The sequence below is a fragment of the Mobula birostris genome, chromosome 9 (genome assembly GCF_030028105.1).
Source record: "Mobula birostris isolate sMobBir1 chromosome 9, sMobBir1.hap1, whole genome shotgun sequence".
NCBI lineage: Eukaryota > Metazoa > Chordata > Chondrichthyes > Myliobatiformes > Myliobatidae > Mobula > Mobula birostris.
This window is the reverse complement of record NC_092378.1, coordinates 76,134,675-76,159,333: the sequence shown is the minus strand read 5'-3', so window position 1 is coordinate 76,159,333 and position 24,659 is coordinate 76,134,675. Positions and strand designations below refer to the sequence as shown.

At 43.4% G+C, this 24,659-nt stretch overlaps 1 protein-coding gene across 2 annotated transcripts in view; it reads left to right on the top strand.

Moving 5' to 3' along the window:
• tmem65 (transmembrane protein 65) overlaps window positions 1-24,659 on the top strand; it is a 111,708-nt gene that overhangs the window by 79,998 nt on the left and 7,051 nt on the right. For both annotated transcript variants that reach the window (XM_072268279.1, XM_072268280.1), the window contains 2 exons: window positions 1,453-1,495; window positions 12,256-12,361. In XM_072268279.1, coding sequence (XP_072124380.1) covers window positions 1,453-1,495; window positions 12,256-12,361 — 149 coding nt within the window. The remainder of the gene's footprint in view (window positions 1-1,452; window positions 1,496-12,255; window positions 12,362-24,659) is intronic.

Genomic DNA, 24,659 nt, shown 5'->3' with positions numbered 1-24,659 from the left:
TCTAACTTCCGCTAAGGCCCCACCTCCCCCTCGTACCCCATCTGTTACTTTTTTTTTATGCACACATTCTTTCTCTCACTCTCCTTTTTCTCCCTCTGAATATACCTCTTGCCCAACCTCTGGGTCCCCCCCCCGTTGTCTTTCTTCCCGGACCTCCTGTCCCATGATCCTCTCGTATCCCTTTTGCCTATCACCCGTCCAGCTCTTGGCTCTATCCCTCCCCCTCCTGTCTTCTCCTATCATTTTGGATCTCTCCCTCCCCCTCCAACTTTCAAATCTCTTACTCACTCTTCCTTCAGTTAGTCCTGATGAAGGGTCTCTGCTTGAAACGTCGACTGCACCTCTTCCTACAGATGCTGCTTGGCCTGCTGTGTTCACCAGCAACTTTGATGTGTGTTGCTTGAATTTCCAGCATCTGCAGAATTCCTGTTGTTTACTTTCTGTAATCTTCTGTGTTCTTTGGCATTGGTGTTTCTGTATGAGGCCACAATGCAACTAATTGGAATGCTGTCTGCTGTGCATCTATAGAAGTTTGTCAAAGGTTTTGGTGACATGCCAAATATACACAAACTTCATAAAAAGTGGAGGTGCTGTCATGCCTTCTTTTCCATGGAACTTGCATGCTGGTCTCAGGACAGATGGTAATGTGAAGAATTTTAAAACTGCTGATCCTGTTCACCTCTGATCCCCTAATTAGCACTGGCTCCTGGACCACCAGCCTCTTCCTCCTGTAGTCAATAATTAGCTCTTTGGTTTTTCTGACATTGAGTGAGAGATTGTTGTCAACCATTCAACCAGATTTTCAATCTCCCTCTTAAATGCTGATTCATCACCACCCTTGCTTTTCCCAACAGCAGTGGTGTCATTAGCAAACTTGAATATGGCTAACCTTACAGTCATTAGCAGGGCTAAACTCATAGGCTTGAGGTGCACCTGTGCTGATGGAGATTGTGGAGAAGGTGTTGCCAATCCATACTAACTGGAGTCTGCAAGTGAAAAAAATTGAGGATCCAATTGCACAAGGAGGTATAGAGGCCTTTGTTTTGGAGCTTATTGATTCGTTTCAAGGGGATGTTCGTGTTGAATGCTGAGCTGTAGTCAATGAAGAGCATCCTGATGTATGCATCTTCATTGTTCAGATATTCCATGGCTGAGTGAAAGGCCAATGATATGGCATCTGCTGTTGACCTGGTGTAACAGTAGGCAAATTAGAGCTGATCTAGGTCACTCCTCAGACAGAGTTGATATGCTTCATAACCAAGCTCTTAAAGCACTTCATTACAATGGATGTACAGTGCCTGTACCTTATGGTTTTGCCTCAAGTAAACAAGTCAAGATAGAAAATATAACTGGGAAGTTTAATTATTTTATAGAGCAGAGCATGCTTGTAAAATCTTCCATTATACTGTTGCTGTTATTTCAACAGATTCTTTCTTTTTTTAAAAAACACAGCTGCAGCACTGGGTAACCTTGTGTCCGATGTAGCTGGCCTAGGGTGAGTATACCTTACGTACTGGCAGCATTGTAAATATGAGAAATCTTAATTTAATAAAATTAAGAATTCAGTTAATATTAAATTTCCTGTAAGCTTGAAGTGGTTCATCTATAGCATTGCATGTGACTTGAAGAAAGAAACACAACTTGGGGCACAGTGTTTTCTAAGTTCAATGCAATTAATAATCAGAATGAGGTTTAATATCACTGACCTATGTCATGAAATTTGTTGTTTTGCACATTGCAATACAAAAAAAACTATAAATTGCCTTAAGAAATCTACTGAGTGGCCACTTTATTTGGTACACCTGTACACCTGATCATTAATGCAGATATCAGCCAATCATGTGGCAGCAACTCAATGCATAAAATCATTCAGACATGGTGAAGAGGTTCGGTTGTTGTTCAGACCAAACATCAGAATGGGGAAGAAATGTGATCTGAGTGACTTTGACTGTGGAATGATTGTTGGTGCCTGACAGGGTGCTTTGAGTATCTCAGAAACTGCTGATCTCCTAGGATTTTCATGCAAAACAATCTTCAGAACTTATAGGGAATAGTGCAAAAAAACTAAAAAAAAACATCCAACTCTGTGGGTGAAAGCCCCTTGTTAATGAGAGAGGTCAGAGGAGAATGGCCAGACTGGTTCAAGTTGACAGGAAGGTGACAGTAACTCAAATGACAATGCGTTATAACAGTGGTGTGCAGAAGACAACACATCGAACCTTGCCTGCTAAGTTCCTGTAGCATTTTGTGTATGAACCTTGCAATGGATGAGCTACAGCTGTAGAAGACCATAACATTCACACTGTGTCTATTTTATTAGGTACGGGAGGTACCTAATAAAGTGGCCACTGAGTGTATTTACAGATTGATCACCCCTTTATCTGAAATTCCAAAATCTGAAATCCAAATTTTTATTTGAGCACTGACATGATGAGCACTGGAGAATTCCACAAGACACTGTGATGCGCATGTCTAAGAAGTGACTTCACACATGTAATAAACAGAAGTTAATTACAAAGAGAAAAGCACTGCATAAAGAGAAAATGAAGATCTCAATCATGTTTTGAAAGAGTGAATTTGTCAGTGTCAGAGTGAACGTTTCCCACATAATAATATGTAGTTCTAAAGGTGGTGGAAACCTGGCCTGAGGGTGCAACCGCTGCACTGCAGGGCTGCTTTGATAATACAAACTGGAGAATGGTCAGAGAGGCTGCTATCTATGGCAACTATGTTAACATTGAGGAATATGTGGATTCGGTGACCAGCTACACAGAGGGGTGTACTGAGGATGTTACCAACATGAAACACATCAGGTGAGGGCAAATCAGAAGCCATGGCTTACTGTGGAGATCTGTGCCAGGCTGAGGGACCATGACGCTCCATGGTTTGCTGTGGAGATCTGTGCCAGGCTGAGGGACCGTGATGCTCCATTGTTTACTGCGGAGATCTGTGCCAGGCTGAGGGACCGTGATGCTCCATTGTTTACTGCGGAGATCTGTGCCAGGCTGAGGGACCGTGATGCTCCATGGTTTACTGCGGAGATCTGTGCCAGGCTGAGGGACCATGACGCTCCATTGTTTACTGCGGAGATCTGTGCCAGGCTGAGGGACCGTGATGCTCTATGGCTAACTGCAGAGATCTGTGCCAGGCTGAGGGACCATGATACTCCATGGTTTACTGTGGAGATCTGTGCCAGGCTGAGGGACCATGATACTCCATGGTTTACTGCGGAGATCTGTGCCAGGCTGAGGGACCGTGATGCTCCATTGTTTACTGCGGAGACCTGTGCCAGGCTGAGAGAGTGTGATGCTCCATGGTTTACTGCGGAGACCTGTGCCAGGCTGAGGAACCGTGATGCTCCATAGTTTACTGCAGAGGTCTGTGCCAGGATGAGGGACCGTGACGCTGCTTTTAGATTACAAGATGTGACAGCTCTCAGGGAAGCGAGGACTTTGCTTTCTTGCTCCACCAGGAAGGCCAAATGGGAGCATTCTCAGAGAAATTTGCAGTCACTTCAGTGATACCAGAGACTTGAGGCGCATGGGGTAGAAAATTACAGTCTACAAGTCTCTTCTGCACATCAGTGGCCACGATGCCTCACTCACTGAGAGGCTGAATGTCTTCTATGCCTGGTTTGATGTACAGACCAAAGTGCTGGTGAGGAACCATCATTCCAGTGCCAAAGAAGGTGACTGTAATCTGTCTAAATGACTAGTGTTCTGTGGTATTAACATCAATCATTATGAAATGCTTTGGGCAACTGGTCATGGAGCACATTGAAGCCTTTCTGCCAGTTACACTGGACCCTTTCCAGTTCGTTTATCGCTGGAATCAATCTACTGATGATGCAATAGCCTCTGCCCTCTGCTTTGTCTGTCCCACCTGGAAAATGTGGTCTCATATGCCAGACTGCTGTTTATAGACTTCAGTTTGGCATTCAACACCATCATACCCCAGAAACTGTCCTCGCTGGGTCTCAACACCTCCCCCTGCATTTAGATATTGGACTTCTTAACAGTAAGGCCACAGTCAGTCCGTGTGGGCAGCTGGGTCTCTCGTCCTGTTACAGTGAGCACTGGTGCTCCCTAAGGCTGTGTGCTCAGCCCACTGCTGTTCACACTGCTGACGCAGGATCCAGCTCAAACTGTCTCATCAACCTTGTAGATGACACAACAGTGGGTGGCCTTATCAAGAATGATGATGAGACAGAGTATAGAGAGGAAATGAAACAGCTGATGGATTGGTGTGAGAAGAACAACCTAAGCCTGAATGTGAAGAAGGTAAAGAAAATCATTGTGGACCTCAGGAAGGTACAGACAAGCTATATCCCTCAGCAAATACATGGCTCCTCCACAGAGAGAATTAAGGGCACCATTCGTGGGAGTTCGCATCACGGATGACCCACCTGGTTTTTTACTAACACCTCCCTGAACAAGAAGGCACAACAGCCTCTCCACTTCCTAAGAAGATCAAGGCAAGCAAGGCTCCCACCACCCCACTCCATCTTAACTGTGTTTTACAGGAGCACCATTGAGAGCATCCTGATAAGTTGCATCTCCATCTGGTATGGGCACAGTCGAACATCAGACCTGAAGTCCCTACAAAGGACTGTGAGAACAGCTGAGAGGATCATAGGAGTCTCCCTACCGTCCACTGGGAACATTTATCAGGAATGCTGTGTATGCGGGGCCTTTGGTATTAAGGATCCCACCCATCCATCCGGCATCTTCTTTGAGTCTGAGACTCTGATGCATAAAGACAAGAACAGTCAGGATGAGAAACAGTTTCTTCCCCCAAGCCATTAGTCTTCTGAACTCCCTGCCACATGATATTCAAAGTGTCACTGGTTAAGCTGTTCCATACCTTACAATATTTAATATTAATGCACTTTAGTTTGTTATTTATGTGTGATTCATCTGTAGATTTTATCCTCCTTAAGTTATTATGTGTTTTGTGTGCTACTGTGCTTTACACCCTGGTTCGGAAAAAGCTGTCTCATTTCCATACAGATCATATGGTTATATACATGTATGTAGTTCAATGACAATAAACTTCACTTGACTTGAAAACAAGCAAAGATCCATCACAAAATTATTGCAGAAATTGAAAAAATAGCACGGCATTAGATTTTTAAAGATTTGTGGTGCTAAAGCATTTGTTGGTCACAAAGCAGCAGAGAAATACATTGTTTGCCAAGATCGTCATTGATGAATAGCTAATGTGCTGAATAGTTGCTTCAGTGCACCCGTGTGATGAGCAAGTGCAAGACCAAGACTGTTTACCAGCAGGTTCAGAATCAGGAATGATGTCAATGCCAAACATTCACTCACTGTCCACCTGGGTGGCTGATGCGTGATGGCTGTTTAAAATGTTACTTAAAACTACCTTCAGGGTAACTTTATAAGCTGATTATGTGATGTAAATGAATGCTGTGTTTAGATTGGGTCCCATCCCCGAGATATTTTATGATATAGATGTAAATATTCCAAATATATTCAGTGAAATTCCAGTCTAAGATGGTGCTACCGAAAGAGCAACTGCTTACAGGTGGTTTGCAAAGCAACAAATATGACTAAACACTCTACTAATAACACTTTTTATGTGGAAAATTGTGGTAACCCATCACCGCAAACAATGAAGACGTCACTGAATGCGAGGCTGATCAGAGGGTCGAGGCATGCGGGTGCAGGGCGGAGTCGAAGCGAGGTCGAGGCATGTGGGAGTCAGTCTGAATTGGAGACAGAGTTGGAATGAGCAGAGTGGAGAAAAGTTGAAGTTGAATTTTTTTTTTTTTGAAGCCTGTCCACTGAAATCGGGAGCGAGGTTGGATCCATCTAAGAGTTGACTGGTTTGGGCCGGAACTGGCCCAGAGCATATCGCTGCAGCAGGGCCCAGGTCTAATTGCAGGGGATGACCCAGTGCTTGGACAATTTAAATACCAGGCTAGATGGACTGAAAAAGGCAAGGTGTCAGGACCGGAGGCGAGGGGTGAGCCGGTTCTGCTCTGTGACATTTTGTTCTGCTGTCCTCAGGGCTGGGGCTGTTGGACTGCTCTGTGCTTGGTGTCTGCGAGCTTCACAGCAATTTTCCCTGCGGTGTGATGAACTGAGACTGGTGCTATGGGCCTGTTCTGACTGCTCCAGGCTTCGGGCTTATGGACTCAATTTTGTTTTGAATGCTGATGCTTGCTTTATTGTTTGCATGATGTGGATGTCTGCAAAGAACAAGAATTTCAGGATGTATGTTGCATACATTTCTCTGCTATTAAATGGACCTTCTGATTTTTTTTTGGTCTTTCTCTGCATTGGTTGTTGGTCTTTTTTTTTAAATTGGGTTCTTGTTTTGTGGCTGCCTGTGAACAGACACATCTCAGGATTGTATAATTTATCTGTACTTCGATAATGAATATACTTTGAACTTGAAACCCAAAATCCAAAACCCTTCTGGCTCCAAGCATTTTGGATAAGAGGTGCTCAACCTGAATCAGTATTTTAAGTTTCCCTCTTGTGCTATTGGATTGTTGAGGGTTATATTGAAGTATTGCCAATAAATATAATTAGGAATTCATGGAAGTACAGCAGATCAAGCAGCGATCCTGGAAATGGAAACAATCTGTTTCAATTTAGAACTGAGAAAGTTCTGATTAAAAAGGGTCTTTAATCTGAAACTCAAACTTTGTTTCTCTTTCCACAGATGCCGCCTTAACCTGTTGAATTTTTCCACTGCTTCCTATTTTTAGAAACAGAGAAACATAGACATCTACAGTACATTATAGGCCCTTCGGCTCTCAATGTTGTGCTGACCATGTAACCTGCTCTAGAAACTGCCTAGAATTTACCTACTGCATAGCCCTCTCTTTTCCTAAGCTGCATATACCTATCTAAGAGGCTCTTAAAGACCCTATTATATCCGCTTTCACCACTACCGCCAGCAGTGTGGAAAAACTTATCCCTGACATTCCCTTGGTACCTGTTTCGAAGCACCTTAAAATATGTCCCCTCATGTTAGCCATTTCAGCCCTGGGAGAAAGCATCTGGCTATCCACACGATCAATGCTTCTCATCATCTTATACTTCCCTATCAGGTCACCTCTCATCCTTTGTCGCTCCAATAAGAAAAGGCCAAGTTCACTGAACCTATACTCATAAGGCATGCTCCCCAATCCAGGCAACGTCCTTGTAAATCTCCTCTGCACTTTCACTATAGTATCCACATCCTTCCTGTAGTGAGGTGACCAGAACTGAACACAGTAGTCCAGTGGGGTCTGACCAAGGTCGTGTATAGCTCCAACATTACCTCACAGCTCTTGAAGTCAATCCCACGATTGATGAAGGCCAACACACTATACACCTTCTCAACAACACTGTCAATCTGTGCGGCACCTTTGAGTGTCCTATGGACATGGATCCAAGATCTTGCTGATCCTCCACACTGCTAAGAGCCTTACCATTAATATCATATTCTGTCTTCAAATTTGACCTACCAAAATGAACCACTTCACACTTATCTGGGTTGAACTCCATCTGCCACTTGTCAGCGTAGTTCTGCACCCTTTTGATGTCCCACTGCAATCTTTGACAACCCTCCAGACAACTTTTGTGTCATCAGCAAACTTACTAACCCATCCTTCTACTTCCTCATCCAGGTCATTTATAAAAATCACAAAGGGGGGCGGTCCCAGAACAGAACCCTGTGAAACTCCACTGGTCTCCGACCTCCATACTGAATGCAAACCATCTACAACCACCCTTTGCCTTCTTTGAGCAAGCTCGTTTTGGATCCACAAAGCAAGGTCTCCTTGGATCCCATGCCTCCTTACTTTCTGAATGAGCCTTGCACGGAAACCTTATCAAACGTCTTATTGAAATCCATATACACTACATCTACTGGTCTACCTTCATCAATGTGTTTTGTTACATCCTCAAATAATTCAATCAGGCACGACCCGCCCTGGATAAAGCCAGGCTGACAATCCATAATCAGGTTATGTTTCTCCAAATGCTCATAAATCCTGACTCTCTGGATCTTCTCCAACGATTTGCCCATCATTGAAGTAAGACTCACTGGTCTATAATTTCCTGGGTTATCTTGACTCTCTTTCTTGAACAGAAGAACAAAGTTTGCAACCTTCCAATCCTCTGGTACTTCTCCCATCCCTATTGACGATGCAAAGATCATCGCCAGAAGCTCAGCAATCTCCCCCCTCGCTTCCCACAGTATCCTGGGGTATATCTCATCCGGTCCCGGTGACTTATCTAACCTAATACCTTTCAAAAGCTCCAGCACATCCTCTTTCTTAATGTCTATGGACTCAAGCATTTCAGTTCACTGTAAGTTATCCCCACATTTGCCAAGGTCCTTTTCACTGCTGAAAACTGAAGCAAAGTGTACATTAAGTACCTCCGCAACCTCCTCCAGCTCCATGCACATGTTTCCATTATACCTCCTGATTGGTCCTATTCTCACACAATTCATCCTCTTGCTCTTCACATTCTTGTAGAATACCTTCCGGTTTTCCTTAATCCTGCTTGCCAAGGCCTTCTCATTGCCCCTTCTGGCTCTCCTAATTCCATTCCTGAGCTCCTTCCTGGCACTCTTGTAATTTTCTAGAGCTCTTAACAGATTTTATTTCAGATAGCAACTGTCTGCAGGGTTTGTGAGGAAAACCCCTGTAGTGCATCAGATGCTTACCCAGAATGTCTGTGTGTGTGAGCTTGTACAATTAACCTGTGAAAATATTAACATACTTCGATGATCCTCAAACCATATGGAAAAAGAGCCTATGAGCGTGAACATAAATAAAGCTTGTTTAATTGAATGTTGGGTGATCCAAAGGACAGTCATAAGGCACCAAGTGCTAGGTATGAGGGGAGGGTATGTGTGCACCTGGGCTCCAAATTCAGTTTCTAGAATTGTGCAGTCACCTTTATCTTTGCAAGACAAGACTTAAGTGCACGCTGAGGACTCTGAGGAGGAAGCTGGCAAAATAAAGGAATAGCAATGTAGTTCTAAGTTGGGATGATATGAAACTTGAAGGAGAACTGTTTACAGTGAGGTGATGGTCAGTTACGTACTGCACTAATGTATCCAAAATATAAAACTGGTTTGTACTGTCACCAGTGTAATGATGAAAGCATCATGGAGTTGTTTGTTGACTGCAAAAATATATGATGACCATCTTAAGTAATGTGCATTCAAGATTTGTTTAATGCCATTTCCTGTACACTAATGTATAGGAGAACAAAGTTATTTTTACTTCGTATTCAATGCAAATCCAAATAAAAAAATCGATAAGAACACAATAATAAAAACACAACAAATATAAATAATAAGATAGCTTGTTGAATTGAATTGACTTTATTTCTTAGATCCTTCACATACATGAGTAAAAATCATTGTTATGTCTCCATCGAAATGTGCAATGTGCACTCATTGTAATTTATTATAATTTATAATAAAAAGAACAGTCAATGTAATATAGAGTACACTCAAATCAGCGTGAGTTAATCAGTCTGGTGGCCTGGTGGAAGAAGCTGTCCCCGGAGCCTGTTGGTCCTGGCTTTTATGCTGTGGTACAGTTTCCCAGATGGTAGCAGCTGGAATAGATTGCGGCTGGGATGGCTTGGGTTCCCAATGATCCTTCGGGCCCTTTTTTCACACCTATCCTTGGAAATGTCCTGAATTATGGGAAGTTCACATCTATAGATGCGTTGGGCTATCCGCACCACTCTCTGCAGAGCCCTGTAATTGAGGGAGGTACAGTTCTCATACCAGGCAGTGATGCAGCCAGTCAGGATGCTCTCAATTGTGCCCCTATAGAAAATTCTTGGGATTTGGGGGCCCATACCAAACTTCCTCAACTGTCTGAGGTGAAAGAGGCGCTGTTGTGCCTTTTTCACCACACAGCTGGTGTGTACAGACCACGTGAGGTCCTCAGTGCTGAGGAACTTGAAGCTGTTTATCCTCTCAACCCCAGTTTGATTGTATCTCCATAAAGTGACGCCAGGCACAGGTCCTGATGGAGGGTCTGGGACTAAAATGTTGACTGTTTATTCATTTCCATAGATGCTGTCTTACCTGTTGAGTTCTTCCAGCATTTTGTATGCTACTAGGCACAGGAGTGTCTGGTACATACGGTGACGGACAGGAAATGATAAAGTAGTGGTGGTCAGCTCCTGCGCAGGAGTGTTGGTCAGCTTGGGGAAAGTCTGGTGATCCTGCATAGTCTAAGCCTCTGTAATCAGTATACCTCAAATTAAGGAAAATTGAATAATCTCTGGATGTCATTCTGTGCCACAGTCTTAACAATTCTACCCTGAGTTCTACCTTTTCCCCATAAGAGGAATGTCCTCTCCACATCCAGCCCAGCAAGGCCCTGAACTGAACTTAGACCCTACTGCCCAGTGTAGGCCCTTTGACCCAAAATGTTGTGCCAACATTTAAGCTACTCTAAGACCAATCTAACCCTTCCCTCCTACCTAGCCCAACATTCTTCTATCATCCATGTGCCTACCTAAGAATTTCTTAAATGTCCATAATATGTCTGCTTCTACCACCATCCCTGACAATATGTTCCATGCACACACTACTCTGTGTAAAAAGAACCTTAGCTCTGACATTCTCCCTATACTTTCTTCCAATTGCCTTAATATTATGCCTCTAGGATTAGCCATTTCCAACCTGGGAAAAAATCTCTGCCTACATGCTTGATCTATGCCTCTTATCTCTATCAAGTCACTTCTCATCCTCCTCTTCCCTAAAGAAAAAAACCCTTATGTTTCCTCTTGCTTTTCTAAACTCTAATGGAAAAATCATAACCTGTGCGCATGTGCGCATGTGCCAGTCGTGCATGCAGCCTGGTACAGCCGTTCCAATCTATTCTGTTACTTTCTTCTTACTTTTAACTTACATTATTTTTTGTATTTTTTTCTCACGGTAACACGTCGAAGCTGCACCCTCTCTAATATGCTGGTAGAGAGAGTTTTATTTGGGTTTTCTTTAGCGCTGGAAATGGTTACATCCCGACATGCGGGACAGAAGCAAGGTTGCATTGTGTATTCCACGGACCAGCAAATTCCGGCCGGCTTAACGAACAGAGCGGCAGACACCCCTACTGAAATCTGGAGGAAAACACACAGAGGATGCAGAGGGGGAATCACAAAGCCAAGGAAAGAGGACCGGGTCGAGACAACAGAGACTTTTGGAGAAGAGGAGCTCGGTGGGTAATACCGTTCCACCTGACCGGAAGTGCACCGAGAGCGGTAAGCGTGAAGGATTGGGGTGCTTACTGATCTGGTTAACAACGGATGGTGCAATCCGGGGAACGTGTTTGCAGACTGGTTATTGAACTTCTTACTGTTGGACTTCGGCCACATTCCACCATGATACAACACTTGGCGGCACGGGAGGGCGTTCCTGCCTGTGGCCATTGAATGTGCAGCTCCTCCCATGGAGGGTCAGACACCCTGAGCCAATAGACTGGTCCTGGACTTATTTTCCATCTGGCATAGTTTTGCATTTTGTTGTTTGACTGTTGGGGTTTTTTGTATTGCTATACTTACGCTCTATTCTTGGTTGGTGCGGCTGTAACGAAACCAAATTTCCCTCGGGATTACTAAAGTATGTCTATCTATCTATCTATCTATCCAACCTTGCTTAGTAAGACAACCCATTCATTCCAGAAGCACAAATGGTCCTGTGAACATCCATGAAACTCATGTACAATACAACAGTCATATTGTGGAAGCTGGTTGCCTAGTGCAATCTTTTCCCACCAGCATATGGGGAATTTGGGCTCCTTATCTGAGAAAGGCACTGCAGAGGGTCCAAATGAGGTTTACAAGAATGATCCTGGGAATGCAAGGGTTAATGTATGAGGAGTGTTTAATGGCTCTGGGAGTTCAGAAGAATGAGGGGGTATCTCATTGCAAGCTATCAAATATTGAAAGGCTTAGATAGAGTGGACGTGGAGAGGATGCTTCCTGTACTGGGGGAGTCTAGCACCAGGAGGTACAGCCTCTGAATAGAAGGACGTCCCTTTAGAACAGAGATGAGAAGAAATTTCTTCCAGTTCCCAAAGGTTATGGGGAGAAGGCATGAGAATGAGTTTGAGAGAAATAATAAATCAGCCATGAGAATTGGTGAAGACTCAAAAGGCCTAATTCTGTTCCAATGCCTTATAGTCTTACATGGATGATTATGAAGAAATGTTTATAAAATATGACAAGAAAACTAATTTAACATCTTGTTTTCCAGTCTTGCAGGGTATGTTGAGGCTCTTGCATCAAGGCTGGGGCTACCGAGTCCTGACCTAAACCCAAAGCAGGCCGATATGTGGCAAACTCGACTGAGCTCACAACTGGTGAGTACTGGTGGCTTCAAGTGTTCCTGCCTTCGTCCTACATGCGTTTGCCCTCTGCTCCATTATGTTTCTGAGCAACAAATGAGTTTGCATTTCTTCCCGATACATGAACTTCGGCTCAAAATTGGTTCAGCGCAAATTGCACATTGGTATTTAGTTAAACAGGTATCCTTGAGTGGCAGAGTTTTAGGATATACTGACATTTATAAATATTATATTTATTTCTAAATCTTAGAGAGCATCCTCACATCAGCCGTTGCTGTCTGTTTTCTGTAGCATCCTCTCACAATATAAGAAAATGACAGCAAACTGTCAAGTCAGCAGAAAAGCTCCAACATCCCCACAGGACTTGTATGTGTCCAGGACAGAATGGGCAGGAAAATAATCATTGCGGACACCACTCCCCAAGCAGACTGCTTTACCAAAATCTTCCTTCTGCAAAGTGTTATAGGGTTATTAAAACAAAAACTTCCTGAGGGAAAAAGCTTTTAAGATCTGGGCTGTTAATCTAATCAAACATTCGAGTTAGCGCCCCCCCACCAATCTATTACCTTAGACACTGCACTGTAGGCAGAATCAGAATCAGGTTTATTATCACTGGCAAGTTATGTGAAATTTGTTAACTTAGCAGCAGCAATTCAATGCAATGTATAATCGAGCAGAGAAAAATTATAATAAAATAAAACAATAAATAAACAAGTAATTCAATTATGTATATTGAATAGATTTTAAAAAACGTGCAAAAACAGAAATACTGTACGTTAAACAAAAAGTGACGTAGTGTCCAAAGCTTCAATGTCCATTTAGGAATCAGATGGCAGAGGGGAATAAGCTGTTCCTGAATCGCTGAGTGTGTGCCCTCAGGCTTCTGTATCTCCTACCTGATGGTAACAGTGAGAACAGGGCATGCCCTGGGTGCTGGAGCGCTGCCTTTCTGAGACACCACTCCCTAAAGGTGTCCTGGGTACTTTGTAGGCTAGTGCCCAAAATGGAGCTGATGAGATTTACAACCTTCTGCAGCTTCTTTCGGTCCTGTGCAGTAGCCCCTCCATACCAGACAGTGATGCAGCCTGTCAGAATGCTCTCCACGGTTCAACTATAGAAGTTTTTGAGTGTACTTGTTGACGTGCCAAATCTCTTCAAACTCCGAATAAAGTATAGCCTCTGTCTTGCCTGCTTTAAAACTACATCAATATGTTGGGACCAGGTTAGATCCTCAGAGATCTTGACACCCAGGAACTTGAAGCTGCTCATTCTCTAAACTTCAGATCCCTCTATGAGGATTGGTATGTGTTCCTTTGTCTTGCCCTTCCTGTAGTCGATAATCAGCTCTTTTGTCTTACTAACGTTGAGTGCCAGGTTGTTGCTGCAGCACCATTCCACTAGTTGGCATATCTCACTCCTGTACGTCCTCTCGTCACCACCTGAGATTCTACTAACAGTGATTGTATCGTCAGCAAATTTATAGATGGTATTTGAGGTATGCCTAGCCACACAGTCATGTGTATACCGAGAATAGAGCAGTGGGCTAAGCACACACCCCTGAGGTGCGCCAGTGTTGATTGTCAGCAAGGAGGATATGTTATTACCAATCCACACAGATTGTGGTCTTCTGGTTAGGAAGTCGAGGATCCAATTGCAGAGGGAGGTACAGAGGTCCAGGTTCTGCAGCTTCTCAGTCAGGATTGTGGGAATGATGGTATTAAATGCTGAGCTATAGCTGATGAACAGCATCCTGACATAGGTGTTTGTGTTGTCCAGGTGGTCTAGAGCCATGTGGAGAGCCACTGAGATTGCGTCTGCCGTTGACCTATTGTGGCGATAGGCAAATTGCAGTGGGTCCAGGTCCTTGCTGAGGCAGGAGTTCAGTCTAGTCATGACCAACCTCTCAAAGCATTTCATCACACTGTCGATGTGAGTGCTACTGGGCGATAGTCATTAAGGCAGTCCACATTATTCTTCTTTGGCACTGGTATAATTGTTGTTTTTTTTAAAGCAAGTAGGAACTTCTGCCCGTAACAGTGAGAGGTTGAAAATGTCCTTGAATACTCCCGCTAGTTGGTTGGCACAGGTTTTTGGAGACTTACCAGGTACCCTATTGGGACCTTCTGCCTTGCGATGGTTCACTCTCTTTAAAGACAGTCTTAACATCGGCCTCTGAGACGGAGATCACAAGGTCATCAGGTGCAGCAGGGATTTTCACAGCTGTAGTTGTGTTCTCTTTTTCAAAGCGGGCATAGAAGGCGTTGAGTTCATCTGGTAGTAAAGCATCACTGCCATTCATACTATTAGGTTTGGCTTTGTAGGGAATAATGTCTTGCAGACCCTGCCAGAATTGCCGTGCATCTGATATCGTCTCCAACCTCGTTCAAAATTGTCTCTTCACCCTTGAAATAGCTCTCCGCAAATCATACCTGGTTTTCTGGTACAGGCCTGGGTTGCCAGACTTGAATGCCACTGATCTAGCCTTCAGCTGAGGATGTACCTCCTTGTTCATCCACAGCTTTTGGTTTGGGAATGTACAGTAAGTCTTTGTAGGCACACTGTCATCCACACAGGTTTTAATGAGTCAGTAACAACTGCAGCATACTCATCCAGGTTCGATGATGAATCCCTGAATATAGTCCAGTCCACCAATTCAAAGCAGTCCTGTAAGCACTCCTGTGCTTCTCTTTAAACCACATTTTATAATGCTGTTTACATGGTAAAGATATGCTGGCAGTTATGCACATTTTATTCCATATCTGTACTTATAACTTTATTTTATCAAATTTTTTATTCTTATGATTGTTGGAAGTTGTTTTTTGTTTCATGTTGTGCCAATATACTACAGCAAATTCCTTAAATGTATATGGTGAATGAAGTTGATCCTTGATATTATACCCTACCCATATTAACTTGTAAATGGAGATGCCCCTTTTCTGGGAGAAGGAAATAATTATATTCTGTGATCAAGCAGTACTGTACAAAAGTCTTAGGCACCCTAAATTTTTTAGATAAATTTTGTTTCAGATTTTTTTTTTGTCTTCTGCATTTGTGTGTCTGTAGAAAAGAGCAAATTTTAGATTTCCAAACATTCATTTTCCATCTTATGTTTTTTGTATTTCCTTAAAGAAAGTAACATATTAAGTAATAGACAACTTTTCAATTAAAAACTTGATTACTCTATAAGTATATAGCGCAGTGCCTGATTAAACAAAGATAACAAACAGGTTAACATTATGGGGTGCATGAACGAAACTGATTAACTGTAACTGAAACAGATGTAGAAGGAATCAAACTAGGCAAAACACAGCCAAACCAAAATGAGAGGGTGTACCAGATGCGACAATTTAACTTGCCCATGGCAAGAGTGCATAACAACACAACACAAAGTAGTCATACTGCATCAGTAAGGTCTCTCCCAAGCAGAAACTTTGCGGCAGATACTTGATCTGCTATTAGAGAATGAGATAGGGCAAATGACAGAAGTTTGTACAGGGAAACACTTTGCATCTAGTGATCACAATGCCATTATTTCAAAAGTAAATATGGTAAAAGAAAAGCCAGGTTCGTGGGTAGAGATCCTATATTGGAGAAAGGCCAATTTTGATGGTATCGGAAAGAATCTGGCATTGTGGATTGGGACATACTGTTTTCTGGCAAAGGTGTACTTGGAAAGTGGGAGGCCTTCAAAAGTGAAATTTTGAGAGTACGAAGCTTGTATGTACCTATCGGAATAAAAGGTAAAGATATCAAGTGTGGGGTAGCATGGTTTTCTAGAGATATTGAGGCCCTGGTTTAGAAAAAAATCGGGGTGCATAACAGGTGTAGGTGGGCAGGAGCAAATGAGGTACTTACAGAGTATAAAGAATGCAAGAGAACACTTAAGAAGGAAATCCAGAGGGCTAAAACAAAGCATGAGGTTGTTCTGGCAGACAAGGTGAAGGAGAATCCCAAGGGATTCTACAGATACGCTAAGAGTAAAATTATAACAAGGGATAAAATTAGTTCTCAGCAAGATCAGAATGGTAATCTGTGTATGGAGCAAAAAGAGGTGGGGGAGATCTCCTTCCCACCCCCTCCCATCTCTATTTACTCGGGAGATGAGCACAGAGCCTATAGAAGTGAGGCAAAGGACCAGTGAGGTCATGGACCCTATACAGATTACAGAGGAGGAGGGGGTGTTTACTGTCTTGAGGCAAATTATTGTGGATAAATCCCCAGGGCCTGACAAGGTGTTTCCTCAGACCTTGAGGGTGGCAAATGCAGAGATCGCAGGGGCTCTAGCTAAGATAGTTAAATCATCCTTAGCAACAGGAGAGGTACCAGAGGGATGAAGGATGGCTAATGTTGTTCCACTGTTTAAAAATGTTCTAAACAGAAACCAGGAAATTATAGGCCACTGAGTCTGATATCAGTAGTGGAAAAGTTATTGGAAGGTTTTCTAAGGGATTGAATGGATATATGAGTACTTGGATAGAGAGGGACTGATTAGGGATAGTCAGCATGGCTTTGTGCATGGTAGGCTTTGTCGAACTAACCTTACAGTATTTTAGAGGAAGTTACCAGGAAAGTTGAAGAAAGAAAGGCAGTGGATGTTGTCTACAAGGACTTAATAGCAAGGAATTTGACAGGGTCTCACATGGGAGGTTGGTCAGGAAGGTTCGGTTAAGCAACACACACAAAATGCTGGAGGATTTCAGCGGGGCAGGAAGCATCTATGTAAAACAATACAGTCAACGTTTCAGGCTGAGACTCTCGAATCCTGATGAAGGGTCTTGGCCCAAAACATTGACTGTACTCTGACCCTAATGTGAGGTGGTAAATTGGATTAGACATTAGTTTTGTGGGAGCAGCCAGAAAGTGGTTGCCTCTCTGACAGGAGGCCTGTGACTAGTGGAGTGCCGTAGGGATCAGTGCTGGCTCTGTTGTTGTTTCTGATCTATATCAATGATCTGGATGACAATATGTTAACTGGATCAACAACTTTGCGGAAGACACTAAGATTGGGTGTGTAGTGAATTGCAAGGAAGGCAATCATGGCTTGCACAGGATCTGGGCCACATGGAACAATGAGCTGACAAATGGTAGATGGAATTTAATGCTTACAAGTGCAAGGTGCTGCATTTCGGTAAGAGCAACTAGAGTAGGTCTTAAAACAGTCAACAGTAGGGAACTGAGAAGTGTGTTGGAACAAAGGGAGTACAGGTCAAAGTTAATTGGAAGTGGCATCACAGATAGATAGGGTTGTAAAGAAAGCTTTTGGCATATTGGACTTCATAAACCAAAGTACTGAGTACAGGAGATGGGATTGGGAAAGTGTTGGAGTCTATTATTAAGGATGAGGTTTTGGGGTACTTGGAGACTAATGATAAAATAAGTCAAAGTCAGCATGGTTTCTGTAAAGGAAGATCTACCCTGATAAATCTGCTAGAATTCTTCAAGCGAGTAACAAGCAGGGTGGACAAAGGAGAGGCAGTGGATGTCATTTACTTGGATTTTCAGAAGGCATTTGATAACATGCCACACGTGAGGCTGCTTAACAAGATAAAATCCTATGGCATTACAGGAAAGATACTAGCATAGATAGGGGAATGGCTGGCAGGCACGAGGCAGCGAGTGAGAATAAAGCAACACGCACAACACGCTGGAGGAACTCAGCAGGTTGGGCAGCATCCGTGGAAACGAACAGTCAACGTTTCAGGCCGAGACCCTTTGTCAGGACTGAAGAGGGATTGGGGAAGGGGCCTTATAAAGAAGGTTGGAGGAGGGTGGGAAGGAAAAGGCTGGCAGGTGCCAGGTAAAAAACCAGTAAGGGAAAAGATCAAGGGGTGGGGGAGGGGATAGGCAGGAAAGGTGAAGAAGGAATAGGGGAAAACACAATGGGTAGTAGAAGGAGGCAGAACCATGAGGGAGGTGATAGGCAGCTGGGGGAGGGGGCAGAGTGAAACTGGAATGGGGGAAGGGAGGGGGAGAGAATTACTGGAAGTTGGAGAGTTCAATGTTCATCTCAAGGGGCTGGAGACTACCCAGACTGTATATGAGGTGTTGCTCCTCTAACCTGAGTTTGGCCTCATCATGGCAGTAGAGGAGGCCATGTATGGACATAGCCGAATGGGGATGTGAAGCAGAGTTGAAGTGGGTGGCAACCAGGAGATCCTGTCTGTTGTGGCGGACAGAGCGGAGGTGCTTGACAAAGCGGTCCCCCAGTCTGCTGCCTCCTCTACTGCCATGATGAGGTCAAACTCAGAGTGGAAGAGCAACACCTCATATACCGTCTAGGTAGTCTCCAGCCCCTTGGTATGAACATAGAATTCTCCTACTTCTGGTAATTCCCTCCCCCTTCCTTCTTCTATCCCTATTTCACTCTGCCCCCTCCGCCAGCTACCTAGCGCCTCCCTCATGGTTCCGCCTCCTTCTACTACCCATTGTGCTTTCCCCTATTCCTCCTTCACCTTTCCTACCTATCTCCTCCCTGCTTCCCCTCCCCCACCCCTTGATCTTTCCCCTTACTGGTTTTTCACCTGGAACCTACCAGCCTTCTCCTTACCACCCTCCCTCCACCTTCTTTATAGGGTCTCTGCCCCTTCCTCTTCAGTCCTGACGAAGGGTTTCGGCCTGAAATGTTGACTGTTCGTTTCCACGGATGCTGCCTGACCTGCTGAGTTCCTCCAGCATGTTGTGCGTGTTGCTTTGACCCCAGCATCTGCAGAGTAAGGAGCTTCTTCTGGTTGGCTGCCAGTGACTAGGGTAAATGAAAACAGTCTTTTTCCACTGAAGTTGTGTGGGACTGCAACTGGAGATCATAGGTTAAAGCTGGAAGGTTATAGGTTTAGGGGAACATGAGGGAAAACTTCCCCTTTCAGAGGGTCGTGAGAGTGTGGAACGAGTTGTCAGCGGAAGTGGTGCATGTGAACTTTATTTTAACATTTCAGAGAAGTTTGGATAGGTACATGAATGGTAGGGATAATGAATGGCTTATGATCCATGTGGGAGCATGGTGTTATATTTAAATGCGTGCAATATATGGAATAAGGTCGATGAACTTTCAACACAGTTGCAGATTGGCCGGTATGATGTTTTAGGCATCAGTGGATCATATCTGAAAGAAGATTATAGCTGGGAGTTTAATGTCCAAGGATACACATTGTAATGAAAGGACAGGCAGGAAAGAAGAGGGGGCAGTGTTGCTCTGTTGGCAAAAATTGAAATCAAATCATTAGAAAGAGATGACATAGGGTTAGAAGGTGTTGAATCATTGTGGATAGAGCTAAGGAACTGCAAGGGCAAAAAGACCCAGACGGGAGTTGTATACAGAACCCCCCCCCCCCCGTCAACAGTAAGGATGTGACCTACAAATTACAATGGGAGATAGAAAATACATGCCAAAAGGACATTACAATAGTCATGGGGGCTTCAATATGCAGGTAGATTGGGAAAATCAGATTGGTGCAGGATTCCAGGAGGGAGAATTCCTAGAGTGCTAGAGATGGCTTTTTAGAGCAGCTCGTGGTTGAGCCACTGGAGGATCAGCTATTTTGGATTGGGCATTGTTCAGTGAGCCAGACTTGATTGGAGAGCAAAATTTAAAAGAACCTTCTGGGTTAAGTGATCATAATATGTTCGAATTCACCCTGAAATTTGAGAAGGAGAAGTTAAAGTCAGATGTATCAGTATTAAAGTGGAGTAAAGAGAATTACAGCTGCATGAGGGAGGAGTTGGCCAGAATTGTTTGGGAGAAATAAAACACTGACAGTGATGACAGCAGAGCAGCAACGGCAGGAATTTCTGGAAGCAATTCTGAAGTAATAGTATATGTACATCCCAAAGAGGAAGAAGTATTCTAAAGGCAAGAAAGCTAGTATTTTAAAAAAAATGAAGCGGGGTCATATAATGGAGCAAAAATAGTGGGGAGTTAGAGAATTGGGAAGCTTTTAAAAAGCAACAGAAGTCAACTAAAAAGGCATTGCAAAGGTAAAGATGGAATATGAAAGTAGGCTAGACAATAATATTAAAGAGGATACCAAAAGTGTAAAAGAGAAGTGTGAGTGGATATTGGACCACTGGAAAACAATGCTGGAGAGGTAGTAATGGGGACAATGAAATAGTGGATGAATTGAATAAGTATTTTGCATCAGTTTTCACTGTGGAAGATGCTAGCAGTATGATGGAAGTTCCAGATGTCGGGGGTCATGAAGAGTGTGAAGTTACCATAACTTGAGAGAAGGTTCTTTGGAAACTAAATAGTCTGAAGATAGAAGAGTCACCTGGAATAGAGAGTGTACACCTCAGAGTTCTGAAAGAGTGGTGGTGAAAAGAGATCGTGAAGGCATAAGTAATGATCTTTCAGGAATCACTAGATTCTGGAATGGTTCTGGAAGAATGGAAAATTGCAAATGTCATTCCACTCTTCAAGAAGGGAGAGAGGAAAAGAAAGGCAAATTATAGAGCAGGTAGTCTGACCTTAGTGGAAGATGTTGGAGTCGATTTTTAAGGATGAGGTCTCAGGGTACTTGGAGGCACGTGATAAAATAGGCCATGGTCAGCATGTTTTTCTCAAGGAAAAATCTTGCCGGACAAATCTGTTGGAATTCTTTGAAGAAATAACAAGCAGGGTAGACAAAGGAGAATCAGTTGATGTTGTGTACTTGGATTCTCAGAAGGCCTTTGACAAGGTGCCACACATGAGGCTGCTTAACAAGCTACGAGCCCGTGGTATTACAGGAAAGATTCTAGCATGGATAAAGCAGTGGCTGATTGGCAGGAGGTAAAGAGTGGTAATAAAGGGGGCCTTTTCTGGTTGGCTGCCGGTGACTAGTGGTGTTCCACATTGACCTGTGCTGAGACTGATTCTTTTTATATGTCAATGATTTGTATGATGGAATTGATGGCTTTGTTTGCAAAGTTTGCAGATGACATGGAGATAGGTGGAGGTGCAGGTAGTTTTGAGGAAGTAGAGAGACTCAGAAGGACTTTGACAGATTAGAAGGATGGGCAAAGCAGTGGCAGAGAGTGTCGGGAAGTGTATTGTCATGCACTTTGGTAGAAGAAATGAAAGAGTTGACTTTTTCTAAATAGAGAAAAAATACAAAACAAAACTGAGGTGCAGAGGGCCTTGTGCAGGATTCCCTTAAAGTTAATTTGCAGTTTGAGACTGCAGTGAGGAAGGCAAATGCAATGTTAACATTCATTTCAAGAAGACTAGAATATAAAAATTAGAATGTAATTTTGAGATTTTGTAAAGCACTGGTGAGGTCTCATTTGGAGTATTGTGAGCAGTTTTGGGGCCCCTATCTTAGAAAGGATATGCTGAAACTGAAGAGGGTTTAAAAGAGGTTCACAAAAATGATTCTAGGATTGAATGGCTTGTCATATGAAGAGCTTTTGATGGCTGTGGAACTGTATTTGCTGGAATTCAGATGAATGAGGAGGTGACCTTATCGATGTGGGGAGGATGTTTCCTATGGTGGGAGAGTCTAAGACCAGAGGGAACGGCCTCAGAATACAGGAGCATCCTTATAGAATGGAGATGAGGAGGAGTTTCTTTAGCCAGACAGTGGTGAGTCTGTGGAATTCTTTGCCATGGGCAGCTGTGGAGACCAAATCTATATGTATACAGTGGCATGCAAAAGTTTGGGCACCCCTGATCAAAATTTGCTACTGTGAATAGCTAAGCGAGTAAAAGATGACCTGATTTCCAAGAGGCATAAAGTTAAAGATGACACATTTCTTTAATATTTTAAGCAAGATTACTTTTTTATTTCCATCTTTTACAGTTTCAAAATAACAAAAAAGGAAAAGGGCCCGAAGCAAAAGTTTGGGCACCCTGCATGGCCAGTACTTAGTAACACCCCCTTTGGCAAGTATCACAGCTTGTAAACACTTTCTGTAGCCAGCTAAGAGTCTTTCAATTCTTGTTTGGGGGATTTTCACCCATTCTTCCTTGCAAAAGGCTTCTAGTCCTGTGAGATTCTTGGGCCGTCTTGTATGCATTGCTCTTTTGAGGTCTATCCACAGATTTTCAATGATGTTTACGTTGGAGGACTATGAGGGCCATAGCAAAACCTTCAGCTTGTGCCTCTTGAGGTAGTCCATTGTGAATTTTGAGGTGTGTTTAGGATCATTATCCTGTTGTAGAAGCCATCCTCTTTTCATATTCAGCTTTTTTTTTACAGATGGTGTGATGTTTGCTTCCAGAATTTGCTGATATTTAATTGAATTCATTCTTCCCTCTACCAATGAAACGCTCCCCGTGCCACTGGCTATAACACAAGCCCAAAGCATGATCGATCCACCCTGTGATTAACTGTTGGAGAGGTTTTCTTTTCAAGAAATTCTACACCCTTTTTTCTCCAAACACACCTTGGCACATTGCAGCCAATAAGTTCTATTCAAAAAGTTCAAAGGAACGTCTAAACAAACCTGATTCATTTTGGAAACAAGTCCTGTGGACTGATGAAGTTAAAATAGAACTTATTGGCCGCAATGAGCAAAGGTATGTTTGGAGAAAAAAGGGTGCAGAATTTCATTAAAAAGAACACCTCTCCAACATGAAAGGATATGGAGGAAAGGCGGGAGACTGAGGCGGAGGGAAGGCAGGAGACTGGGGCGGGGGGCGGGGAGAAGGCGGGAGACTGGGGCGGAGAGAAGGCGTGAGATTGCGGCTGAGGGGAAATTGGATCCGCCGTGATAAAATGGCAGAAGAGACTTGATGGGCCAAATGGCCTAATTCTGCTCCTGTATCTCGTGGTCTTACGGTCTAAGTCATCTCGGCATCCAGAGCGATCCAGCCTCATACCTGGGCCAATTTTAGAGGCATCGGAACTCCACTGCCCCATCTTCTCCTCTCCGAATGGCTCATTCCATCTGCATCGATTCTGCAACACACCCTCCTGGCTCACCCCCCCGAACTCACCTCACCATCACTCACCCTTCTCACTGTTTGCAGTGATGATTTAACACAATTTACCTTAGAAAATGAGTTTTTAGAGATGGTTTTAGTTGAATTCTCAACTTTTTAACTACCAGTGAGCTGTCGATAGTACCATCTTAACCAGAAGTTAAGAGCCCTGATTTCAACATCTGGGTTTATCTGGAGAGACAGAAACAAGTAAGACAGTCAAAGTCTGCCAAAGAGTTGTGACAAGTTCTCCAAGATGCTTGGAACAACCTATCAGTCAATTTTCTTATAAAACTGCATGGCAGTTTACCTAAGATGCAGTTTTAAAGGCAGAGTGTGATCACACCAAATATTGATTTGATTTAGTTTTTACTGTTCACTGCCCTTTATAATATTTTTTTTTGTATTTAGAAACTTTTCATTATTCTTGAAAGCATCTTCACTTTACAGAATTTTATTTTACACGTGCCAGACTTTTGCACAGTATGGTAGAGACCACAGAACTGGACACTGCCCTGGTACACTATGTTCATGCAACTCTCTTGTACTAAACCTGTTTACAAGTTTTTTCTAGGTTGTGAACCCGCGAATTATGGGCTGCCTGTAGGTATGGACCAGTGTTTAGGAGACTGTCTTGGTGGATATTCCGGCTGCTGTGGGGCTGCAGGCATCTCCTGAGTAAGAATGGAAGGGAAGGGAATGGAGAATTCCAATGTGCGTTTTCTCCACTCTCTCCCAACACCACCACCACTTGAAGTGTAACAATTAGCAGTGAATTTAGTTGTACAGACTCATTCCCTGAGTTAGAAAGGCTGCTTTACCTATGCCTGCTTGCTCTCCCATCGCCGCTGTTTCTGTCAATGTCTCCCACACAGTTTTTGTTAATCTTCGACTTGTGCAGCATGCTTGGGAATGGAGCCTTGTCATAACTTGGGGCCTGCCTGTGTCACTTCTTGGTCTATAGACCTGTAAGCCTTGGCACTTAATGCATTTGCCTCGATTCCTCTTAAATGTAGTCAGTCTCTATCTTCCTAATTCTTACAATTCTCTGGGTGGAAAGAAAAATTCATCTCAATTTCCCCTGAAAACCTTGTATCCCTCACTTGAGTCTCAGCTCCCAGTTTCAAACCCATCTTCTTTGGGGAAATCTCTATCAGTGCCTTCATTTTTTTTTATATATCTTTAGCCAGGACCCTTCGGTTATCTACATTTTAATTGTTGAATGCTGTTTTTTTTGTTGTATGTTGCACCCTGACCAACACACCACAGCAAATTCCTGATCCATGTCAATGTACGTGGTGATTAAAGTTGATCCTTCATCCTTTCTTCTTGATGGTAGGCATGTTTGATTGGTGCCGGATTATGTGCTGATACTTGTTGGCTGCCCCAGCACATCTTTAGGTTCTGTTGCTTGTT